Here is an 11986-nt window from a genome sequence, read left to right as displayed (position 1 = left end):
TACAGGTGTGCGCCACCATGCCCAGCTGAGCTTGAGTTTTTAAACAGCCCAAACTATGCAGGAGGGAGCCAACATCCCTTGGAAGTTCCAGGTTCCCAAGGCAGAAGGTATGTGGGCAGAGTGTGCCACCCCCATGGAATGCTACAGGTAAACGGGGCCCTGGCCCAAATCCATGTTATGTTTCCTTTCAAGCTTGGGAGGGGCTGACTAAGTCACTGTGCCCAGTCTGCCACAAGGACCCTAGTGCTGGTCTGCTCTACCCTGTCATTCCCACAGGGAGCTCTCTCTGACTGCCTCAAGAGGACCATGGTGGAGTCAATGATCTGCTATGAGAGGCAGATAGGCTGTGTTTGGGAGCCTGCTGCTCAGGGTCAAGGGTCAAGGGTCAAGGGTCACGTTCAAGACTTGCAATGTGGGCCCTAGATGGCTAGAGAAGGGCAGGATGCACACTTAATCGAGCCATACAGAACTTTTCACAAAACAGCCATGACCTGATGACCTACGGGGTGGGCAGGTGAGGGATGAAACTTTGTGCATGTGTGCATATACATACATACATGCATACAAGCTTAGAGAACAGTGGCCATTAGCCTCACTTCATCAGACAGCAGATTCCACTGCAGGCAAAATGTTAGGAAGCATGGTTGAGTCCCACTGTGTGCGCGCAGGTATGTGGTAAACTGTGATGGCCACTGCATTTCTAACTGTGACACATGATTTAAAAGTTACAGAGCCTGGAGAGGCTGCTTAGTGGTAGAGCATTTCTTTGGCATACACTAGCCATCACACACACACATACACACAGAGAATTACAGAAATGCCACTTGTGTCATGTATCCCCAGATGGACAATAGCATGGCCAGTGCTGTATGTATGGCACTGCTCTCCTCACCCACTGAGTCAGAATTCCTGGTACCTGGCTTTACTCTGCTTGTGGACAGACTCCCCTAGGTGGGAGAGTCTTCATGATGCTTAGTGGCCCAAGGGAGAACCCCTATCCTAACTATTTAAGACCTCTGTGGTGATTTCACTTCCAGATTACTGGTGTCAAGGATGACTGACAACTGACCCTGCAGACGGCAGGGGCCTACATCACTGTACTTGTTTGGGAACTGAGCACCCGGGGTTCACATCCCGATGTCACTCCTTCATAGTGCAGCTTTGGACGTGACCGGCTGATGCCTCGGAGCTCTGGTTTTCTTGTCGGGGGGGGGGGGCTGTCTCTGAAGACTGAGACGCTGGGATCCCTGTTTTCTATGATCGTGATAGTTACTGCAAGACCCTCACAGAAGCCTCGGTCCTCCTTGTCCCACACAGAAGGTAGGCAAGAACGCTCAGCTTGCCTGCTGGACTGTGTAAGACAAACCCAAGTCTAGATGAGCCCTGAACTCGGAAGGACTCTCAAAACCTTGAGGACCATGACAATAATGAAGCAAGAGATGACGGCTGCAAGAGTGGCTTTCCCACCAGGCTGTGTCCTCAGGCTCCATAATGCCTAATCATTAATGAGAGCAGAGCCAGCCAAGCCCGGAGGTGTTAATGGGTTCACAGACAAAAGCCACGCTGGGATCCACATGGGAGAGTTCTTGTGTTTCTGCTAGAGGGGAGGGGGGAAAAAAGAGCGAGAGGGGATGCGTCTTCCTTCTGTGGAGGATGAAAATAGCCCTCACCCATTTCCATAGAAACAGAGTTAAGGGATGTTTAGACATGCTCAACTCAGTGGTCCACCACTTCATTCTCTTTAAAGGACCCTCCACACGGCTGCCCCTCTCGGACTGCAAATGTGCTGGCTACTGAGGCCGAGGCGTTTCCATTCTGTCTCTCCTTCGGTAATGAGAGGCAGACGCAGGCCATTGCTTGGCTTAATTAAATACACAGTTTACCAGAAATTCTGGTCGTTCTCTCAGCCCAGTGAGAGCCCTGGGCACGATCGTTAGAACTGCATAACCCAGTAACCTAGCTGGTTCATCCTGTAAGACCGTGTGAGGTTGGCATTTGGTCCTCACCTACATGGTGGCTGCTGAGGTTGCTGGGCCAGGAAGCACTTGGTAACTATCTACAAATACAATTAACAATTGAGGCCCCTCTGACTAAAGCATATCTGGGGTGGAGTGTCCGGCTGGGGCATCATGGGTCTTTTGTCATCCACATCGGTCCTCTGAGACGGAGTTCACGTATAACCTCACAGCTTACCCTGGCTCTGCCAGGTCACGTCTGCCAGCCTTGACAGGTCACCCATCTTCGCTGTCTGCCTGGAAGCATCTGCTTACTGCCTCGCTCTGGGTGGATCTTCTTGTGTCCTGACCTCGTCTTCCTCCACTCTAAGTCCCTCATGCCCTCACTCTCTCCACAGGCTTCAGTAGGAATTTCTTGGATTGTGCCTCCCCCCCTGCCCCCCATTCTTCTCCCCCCCAGAACCCCCCAAGCATCTGGGAGGAAAGAAACTTGGGAAGCAGTATGGCCTTGTGGAAAATGACAGGCTTTGGTGCCTGATATACAGTGACTTTGACACCAGTGGCCCAAGGGTACAAGAAAGCCACTGAGCACCTCAACTACAGTTCCTTCCTTCATTTCTCTTATTTATTTATTTTGTTTGTTTGTTTTTTTGAGGCAGGGTTTCTCTGTGTAGCTTTGGCTGGCCTAGATTCACTTTGTAGACCAGGCTGGCTTCGAACTCACAGCGCTCCTCCTGCCTCTGCCTCCCGAGTGTACCACCATACCCAGTTTACTTCAGTTTCTTCTGCTACAAGAAAGACTGTTCAGTACTGTGCACCCTGTGAGGCTGGCGATCTTCCCTGCGACCTACCTGGCTCACAGTACTGGTGCTGAGCAGTAACTGTTTTGGCTTGATCTAAACACACACCCCCCACTGCCACCATAATTTCATCCTGTTGTTTAAGACAGGGTCTCATGAATCCCAGTGTGGCCTTAGACTTACTACTTAGCTGAGGATGACTTCGAACTTCTGATCTCTTTGCCTCTACCTCTCAAGCGCTGGAGTGACAGTCCCTTCATTCCTCATTTATGTAGTGCAGTACTGGGGATCGAACCCAGAGACTCATGCATGCTAAGCAAGTGCTCTACCAATTGAGCTATATCCCTAGGCCCCATAATTTGGCTCTCAGTGGTAGAAAGGTTTGACTTCCTCTCCAATGGCCTTCAGGCGATCTAAGAGAAGTCATCTTGTCTCTGATGCTTGACACTTTCCTACTCTATAAAACAAGGGGACAGCCCTAAACTTCAGAGCTCCTTGAGGAGTCTGGAGCTCTGCTGGGTGCTGCCAGGCAAGCAGAAGTCTTAGTGTCACCCTGGAGTGGCGGGCCACCTACCCATTCCAGGTTGCCCAACTTCTTACCCAGCAAAGGGGGGAGCCAGTTGACGTTGGCTTCACAGTGTGAATCTAAGAATGTGATGACATCTCCGATGGCGGCCGAAGCCCCCAGCATGCGGGTCCTTATCAGGCCTTCCCGTTTCTTGGTCCGGAGAATCCTCACGTTGGGGAAAAGGGCCATGTAGTCCTCCAGTGGTCTCTTCAGGTGCTCTGAGAGGAGACAGAGGGGAGAGAGGTGTCTTGGAGTGGCCGTGTGGGAACTGCTCTGTGACCCACTACGGTTTGGACACTGATTTCCCAGTTCACTGTGCAATGTGCCTCAGACAGAGCCAAGAAGGACAGAGGCTGACATCTACAGATGGGGAAACTGAGGTTCACAGAGATCCAGTGTTGCGCCGGCGCTGGAACGCAGAGACTTCACATTCACGAGTGGCGGCCCAGACAGCTGCCTAGTGTCTATTCCCTCATTTCCTGATAGAAAGAATTGTTTCCTGAGGAGACTGACCCTGTCAAAACGACAAAAACACCACTCACACGTTAACAGAACAAGTGCACGATCCAAAAACTACAAAACATTAGCAGGGCGTCATGTTGCACGCCTTTGATCCCAGCACTTCAGAGGCAGAGGCAGAAGCAGACAGATCTCTGAATTTGAGGCTAGTCTTCTCTACAGAATGAGTTCCAGGACAGCCAGGGCTGCACAGAAAAACCTTGTCTCAAAAAACAAAACAAAACAAAACACAAAACGTGGCTGGACAAAGTGGAACACTAAGACAGATGGGAGTTCATCCCTTGTCCAGGAATCAGGGGTGAGGATGGCAATGGTGCTGAGTGACACAGACTTAAAGCTGCTGGGATCACGGTGTCTTTGCCCTCTCTTCGGAGATGACAGTCGATGAACTGCTCTTAAAACCTATATGGCAATGGGCCGGGTGGTGGTGGTGCACGCCTTTAATCCCAGCACTTGGGAGGCAGAGGCAGGTGGATCTCCGTGAGTTTGAGGCCAGTTTGAGTTCCAGGACAGCCAGAGCTGTTACACAGAGAAACCCTGTCTCAAAAAACAAAACAAAACACAAACACACACACACACACACACACACACACACACACACACACACACACACACACACACACACACACACACAAACCTATATGGCAACAAAGGATCCAGAATAGTGGAGGTCTTTTAGAAAAGGAGATGTCGGAAGACTCATGTTTCTCCTTTTTAAAAAAATATTTATTTATTTATTGTGTATACAATGTTCTGTCTGCAAGTACACCCCCACGCCAGAAGAGGGCACCAGATCTCATTATAGATGGTTGGGAGCTACCATGTGGTTGCTGGGAACTGAACTCAGGACCTCTGGAATAGCAGTCAGTGCTCTTAACCTCTGAGCCATCTCTCCAGCCCCGACTCACGTTTATTGATCTCTTCACTGCCTGAACTTACTATTCAGCTGTAGTAATTAAGACAGCACGATGGTCACAGAGATGGTAAAGCCTGGCAACCTGAGTTCAATTCCAGGGACCATGTGGGAGAAAGAAAAAACAGATTCCCACAAGATGTCCTCTGACTTTCACATGTGTGCTATGGCACACGTACGCCTAATACATGTGCATACACAGTGTATGCATGCATACATACATACATACTGAACAATATGGCCATAATGATCCACCTGCCTCCATATCCCAAGGCTGGGGTTACAGACATACACAACCATGCCTGGCTTTTTACATGAGTGCTGGGGATTTGAACTCAGGTCTCCAATCTTGCACAGGAAGCACTCTTACCCACTGAGCTATCTCCACAGCCCTCTTTACTTTTTTTTTTCTTTACTTCTTTTTAAAGATAACTTTATATAAACCTCATAAATGTGCATTGGTACCATTTATAATAACAATAAGCAAAAAACAATAACAAATAAAAATAGAGTCAAGTCTTAGTTTTGTTTGTTTGGTTTTAGTTTTGCCTCCCCAGCTGTGACTTGGAGGGCAGGTCCCTCAGAACAGGTGATCTGGGAAGCTAGCAGAGGCTCTCCACTTGATGTAGGGGAGAAGTGCTGAGATTCTGTGGAACCCGGAAGGTCACCCCAGGTACCACTTCCAACGGCTCTGAGGGGAGTGGGGGGCTGTGGGTCCTACACCAGACACCTCTTCAGGATGAAGGGTGCGCCAGGTTGTTACCTGGCATCGTGAAGGTGGAGCAATTGAAAAATATATAGGGGAGGGATTATGTTCGCACAAAGAGCAAAGCAGAGTAGCCAGCCAGCATGCACTCCTGGCAGTGAGACCCCCTCGCAAGAGGCGTGGCCAAGCTTCGGTGGGCGGCTGCTCCTGTGGAACAGTCTTCCTGAGGAAAGAGAAAGTCCACAGCGCACCGCCTGCCCGCTGCTGCTTCTGGGCTGCATTCAACCAGTGGGGCGTTAGCTCGTGAGTGAGACCATCTTCTGTGCTGCACACCATGGAGGGAGACTGTCACTCCACTCGTGAGATCACTGAGGCCCTCACATGTGCAGAGCCCTAATGTAGATGGCTACAGTTGTTACTGATTGGCCAACTAGGGCCTTTTGACAGGACAGCTCGTGTTAAAGTTGGAGTGATTATTTAAGGGGCAATTACTGGCCTCCTGTCCTTACGAGAAGGCGTGTTTACTCAAAGCAGGGCTGCCTTATTTTACCAGTCTCCTTGCACGGGGACATCTCAGAAGGTCACAGGGTTAGGAGCTAAAAGGAGCTGCAAACGAGGACGATGATCGTCACCATGGTGACAATTACAGAGGACACCTGCTGAGCCTGGCTCACATGGGGGTCTCCCGGCTTCACATGCATTACCTCAGACACCCACAGCACAAGAGTGTCTAGTGGTCCTGTTTGCAGAAGAAGACACTAAGGCTAAGAGTAGAGATGTAATTTACTCAACAAATAGTTACAAATTACAGTGCCGTGTCTATAGAGACTGATCTCACCCATCACCTGATTCTGACCAGCACACACTGTCACTCAACCCTTGCCGCCCCCACAACTTATTTCAGTAGTGAGAGGGTGGGGAGAAGTTAATGACATTGCCAGAGTCACACACAGGAGGTGAGCATGGCAGGGCTATCTCTTGGTTCAGGACTTCTCCCCATGCCATAAAATGCACACCTGTCCCTCTGCCCTGGTACCCACTTGGGTGAATGCCATCTCCACTCCCCCTACTAAGTGAGAGACCTGAGCACAGTCAGTGCTGGGTTCCAGTATGGTCACGCTTATTTCTTCCCTGTCCTGCCTGAGGTCCTGAAGCTTACAGAGTCTGTACAGTGTGGACAGGCCAGGGAATTGATGAAGATGGTACTTTGGCTCTCAGCAGTCCAGTCTCCATCCTCTCAAGAATGCTTGCAGGGTGGTCATGCGATCCTGCATCCAGGAGAGCACCGCACAGCTGTTGCTATTGGTTCTGGTGTCAGAGGAGAGGAAACTGGGGCTCACGGGGGCTTTCCCCGAGTTTCTCAGCTGCTGAGGCCTGAGTGCAGGGGACTTGAGGCCACCCCCCCTCATCTCTCTCAGTTGGGGAGGGGGTGTTGAAATGCTCTCTCCTTCCACCACGTGGGTGCTAGTGATTGCAGTTTTTCAGGGCCAGTGGCAGGCACCTTTACATGCGAAACCATCTTGCTAGCCCGTGCTTTTGGATTCTACAGGTGAGTCTCAGGGAGAGCCGAGCTCAGAAGGGCTCATGATCTGAACTGCACCCCTAACACGATGCATTGAAGGCCCGATTCCTGTGGCCACGACACTGTTTGGAAACAGCCTCTGCAGATGGACTGAGTTCAGATGCCACCAACACTGGGTGTGTGGGGGAGGTGGGGGTGGGGGCTTAAAGCCAGCAGCTGGCAGCCTGTTAGAGAAAAGCTGGTCACATGGAGAATGCCAGGGGATGGTAAAGGCAGGCACTTCTTACAATGCCCCTAGTTGATGTGGTGACCATGCTTCTGAGAACACACAGGTGTCCACTGTCATATCTAGATAGGGCTGTCCCTACCTGCTCATCTCAGCAGGTCATTCTTCTAAATACTTCCTAAAGACTCAAGGTCTCTGAAATGCCAATGGCACTTTTCCTTCTCCAAAGACTCTAGGGGGCATGCTGGGTTTTTCCTCTCACTACGGAGGTTGCCAGGAAAAGTGTGCATGCATGGGGTTGGGGTGTGGGCTTGTTTTACATCTGCCAGCCTCTTGTCTTGGAGGCTGGAAACCATCAAGGCCACCGCAGATCTGTGGGAATTGGGCAGAAGCTCTTTGTCAGAGGCCAGTGGAACAACTAGCCGGCGCCCCTTTTAATTATGGCCCGAAGTCTCTTTATGTGACAGCCGATTCACAAGCTGCCTTTCAAAGCCTTAACATTTATAAATCACGTGATCGGTTTAAGACAACCACTTTTCAAAAAATTTTCCATATAATGCCACACCTGTGGTACCACAGAGAAGTGACAAAACAGCAAGAGTTTCAGTGTGTACATGTTTGGGTTTGGGACAGGAGAAAGAAGCTGGAGCCAACCATTTGTACAGTTAGCGCTCTGCATCCATGGTGAGACAATCTTGTTCCACACACACACAATGGTGTGTAGAAAATACTAGAAAAATCTATTGCATCTGTTCTGCTCATGTCACAGACTTGTTTTTCTTGTCATTATCACCTGAATAAGGAAGGATAAAGCCTAACACAGAGTAACACTGCTTAGTAACTACCCACACACTATCCATTGTACTGTATATGATAAACAGCGTAGGGGTAAGTTTTAAAAATTACATTTGTGGCTAGGCGTGGAGGCGCATGCCTGTAATCTCAGCACTTGGGAGGCAAAGGCATGTGGATCTCTGTGAGTTCAAGGCTAGCCTGGTCTACAAAGTAAGTCAAGGACAGCCAAGCCTACACAGAGAAACCCTGTCATTAAAAAAATTATGTTTGTGTGTGAGTGCATAGGCTTGCGCATGTGTACATTAGCATGTGCACATGTGGTATGGTACACACGTGTAGATCAGAGAACAACTTGCAGGAGGAGTCAGTTCTCTCCCTCTACCATGTAGATCCTGAGGACTAAACTCTGGCTATTAGGCTTGACAGCAAGTGCCTTTACCCACTGAGCCATCTCTCTAGCCTCCAACGCAGATGACTTACTGAAGGTTGGGGATATGTGCAAGTTCTATGCAAATGCTACACCATCTTGTATGCGGGACTTGAGCATCTGCAGCTTTTGGTATGCACTGGGCTCCAAGAGTCCAGCTCCTAAGGGAAACACCTGCCTATGCGTGCACTGTTCCTCAGGAGTCATCTCCCCTGTTTTCTGTGACAGGATCTCTCACTGGCTTGTGATCTTGCTCCTTTCTGTTTCCCCAGTGCTGGGATTACGGGTGTGTGCCACTGTGTCTGTTCGTTCTTTCTCTCTTTTTAACGTGGGTTCTGGACACTGAACTCAGGCTCCCAGGCTTGCAGGGCAAACATTTTGCCAACCGAGCCATGACCCCAGCCCCTGCATTAAAAAAATAAACAACAACAACAACAATACCATCAACAACCTCTGGTGGAGTCAAGCCAATGTACCCCATCCCTGAAACGCACTGCTTACTGGGAGAGTCAAGGAGGAAGGCACAGGGGTGGAAGCTGTCCCACCTACCAGGTCTCCTCGGTGAGAAACTTCCCTGGGTATGGAAGGGGCTTTGGATGGCAGGTAGCGATGGGGTTAAGAAAACAGGAAGAGAAGTTGGGGTGAAATCATACTGGTTGTTTCTGGATGAGAGGAGAAAGAGGGGCAGGGGGACGGAAGACAGCTTCTCGCGGGACAGGGCTGTATCCAGAGGTTGTGGGCAATCACCCTGGGGTCAGTAATGGCAAGCCTCTCTGGCCTCTCCCATCGAGAGCTTGGTGTAGCCGCAAGTCCTCCATGGTACCTCTGGGCACACCCAATCTTTTAGGAACCGAGGGCCACTGGGTTCACCAGTCTCAGGTTCTAGGGTGAACACAAGAGTGAGCCCTTGAGCAGAAAGCAGTGGGCACGAGGATAGGCAACTCTGATGTGACCCCACTGAGCCTCAGCTCATCCTAGGGCTCCTAGGAGACCCCACAAGAAAGCTAACTGTAGTTGGCACCTATGGCAATAGACTCAGGGTGGGCCTGGCATGGGCTGAGCTTATGAGTGGTTGGAGCTGGCTGGCAACTGACAGGGTCCACAACTGTCCAGGTCTGGGCCAGTCTGTGGGGACACTTCTAGGTTAGGTTTACTGATGTGGGAGGACCTACCCTAAATATGTGTAGGCCCAACCCCCACCTGAGGGTCCTGGACTGAGTAAAAAGAACCAAGTGAATTGAGCACCAGCATGCCACCACTCCCTTTTTCCTTTCTCTCTCTCTCTTTTTCTTTCTTTTTTATGGGGGGGGGCGTGTTTTGAGCCAGGGTTTCTCTGTGTAACCTTGGCTGTCCTGGACTCGCTTTGTATACCAGGTTGGACTCAAACTCACAAAGATCTGCCTGCCTCTGCCTCCTGAGTGCATGCTGGGATTACAGGTGTGCGCCACCACGACCAGCTCCAGTTTCTTGACTGTGGACACCATATGAGCAGTACCTCTTAGAGTTTCCCTGCAATGATAGTCCGTACCCCCAAACATGAGCCCTTTTCTGCTTTAAGTTGCTTTCAATGGGTATTTCGTCACAGTACAACCAGGAGTAACTAGTACAATGGTGCCCTGGGAATCCAACCTTTCACTATCTCTCCTTCAGAAAGGAGCCCACCGGTCCATGGTTTAGGTTAACAACTGAACTTTATAACAGCCTGAGATCTCATGGCTGGAGATGCATAAGCCTTCCCCAAACATTTTCTTTGATATCACATTACAAATGACCCCACTCCTCGAGCGCGCAGGTCTCTGCCCGCATCCCGCCTTTGGTGGGTTTAAGAATGGACTGTGCTCCTTCCACAAGCAGCGGCATCCTCCCTCCAGGTGCTCCCAGAGCTGGAAAGCACTTCATCACACAAACAAACTGCTTGTCCCCACTCCACACAAGGTGAGTCACCCATTTGGAGAACTATTACCTAGACAGCAAGCCTTCCCTGCATTTTTAATTTCAGCTAAATGCCTTGGTTTCTTTTCAGCAGGTGAGCAGGGGCATAAACATGTGTACTCGTCAAACAACGAATAAAAATACTCAGAAACCCACCCTGATGGAGTTAATTATGCCCTGTTTTCTGAAAACGACTCCCCAACAATCAGCTGCGGGTTTTCCCCAGCTGCAGCCCATTCAGGGGATCAGGCTCTTGGGCAGTTCTGGTCCTTAGTTTAGGCTCTTGGTGGCTGTTTTTAAATCCCGTCATTTGACAGATGTCTAGGAGTAACACGTGGTCCATGAAGGATGCAAGCCTCCCTACCTATCACTCACAGTGTTATCAAGAAAGGAAAAGAAAATTTCCATTCCAGCAATGTATCTGTCTGTCAGCTTCTCGTTTGTTAAAGGGCAAAAGTGTCCCCCTGGGGGATTTTCCTGCACAATTCATAGAAAGAAAAAGCCGAGCACACGTCGTCAGAGCTTTTTAAGCACCTCTCTAACCGGCTGTCAACTCTCCACCAAGAAAGAAAAGAGTGGGCGAGATGGCTGAGGGGGTAAAGGTGCTTGCTGCCAGGACCCACAACATGAGTTCCAGCTCTTATTCCCACATGGTGGAAGGGGGAGTGATCTCTGCAAGCTGTCCTCTGAACTCCCCATGCATGCTGTGGCATGTGTGCACCTACACACACACACACACACACACACACACACACACACACACACACACACGCCACTCCAAGCCAACATTGGGTGTTTGGACTTCTCGGACTACTTACACATTGGGTAGCAGCACTAAATCAGAACTTTTGAGATTTTTTTTGGCTGCTTCTGGAAGTTTCTACCCAGGAATTAATCTGAAAGACAGAAGTCTTCTGGCTTCTCATTCCGCTACTACAGTTCATGTGGTGACAATCCAGGCCTCTCAGCGGTACTGGGGACTCCTCATCCTTCTCATCCTTCCAGCCTTGTCTCCCCGAATCTCATGCTCCACTGGGCTCATTCTGCGCCCCGCCCCCGACTTCCTCACTGTTTTCCTTTAGTCTTGTGCGCACCTCAGCTCCAAGCGTCCTGCTCTGTGTCTCTGTCCTAGGGAATCATATTCATGCCTGAAGTGCTCCCCAGAACAGCACCCCCAGATGGTGCCCACTCAGTCTCTGGGGGGAGGGGCTGTGTGGGCTTCTTCCGCCCCCTCCCCGCAGGTTTCCTGGGGGTGGGGCACAGGGTAATTTATTTCCCTCCTGGCACCTAGCATCTGGATGGTGCTAAGAGACATCTTGTTGTGAACAATGCTGATTTGACTTACTTTGTCGCATTCTGCTTTTACAGCTTTAGATACCTGCAGACAACAGGCACCTTGAAAACTGTCACCTGCCACCAGTGGGAAGACAGAAGGCATGCCGGGAGAGGCTGCCATCCAGGTACACTCTCTTGGGAGTATCCAAGTTCCCGAAGCTAGTGTCCTGAAGCCAAAGATGCCTTCCCAGCAGGCAAGTAAAAAGGAGCTGACTGCTCACGAAGTTCTCACCTAAATGCCACTCTACTTAAGCAGAGGAGCGACGTGTGTTCTCAGCCCATTAGATC

General features: G+C 50.2%; 1 protein-coding gene across 1 annotated transcript in view; it reads right to left on the bottom strand.

Annotated features, from left to right (window-relative positions):
• The window catches only part of Galnt10 (polypeptide N-acetylgalactosaminyltransferase 10), a 140526-nt gene that overhangs the window by 19162 nt on the left and 109378 nt on the right, over positions 1 to 11986 (bottom strand). The window contains exon 5 of the mRNA XM_051167710.1: positions 3356 to 3541. Within this exon, the coding sequence (XP_051023667.1) occupies positions 3356 to 3541 (186 nt within the window). The remainder of the gene's footprint in view (positions 1 to 3355; positions 3542 to 11986) is intronic.

The sequence above is a fragment of the Acomys russatus genome, chromosome 25, assembly GCF_903995435.1.
Source record: "Acomys russatus chromosome 25, mAcoRus1.1, whole genome shotgun sequence".
Lineage (NCBI taxonomy): Eukaryota > Metazoa > Chordata > Mammalia > Rodentia > Muridae > Acomys > Acomys russatus.
Note: the sequence above shows the minus strand (reverse complement) of the source record. Positions and strands in the feature narration are given on the sequence as shown.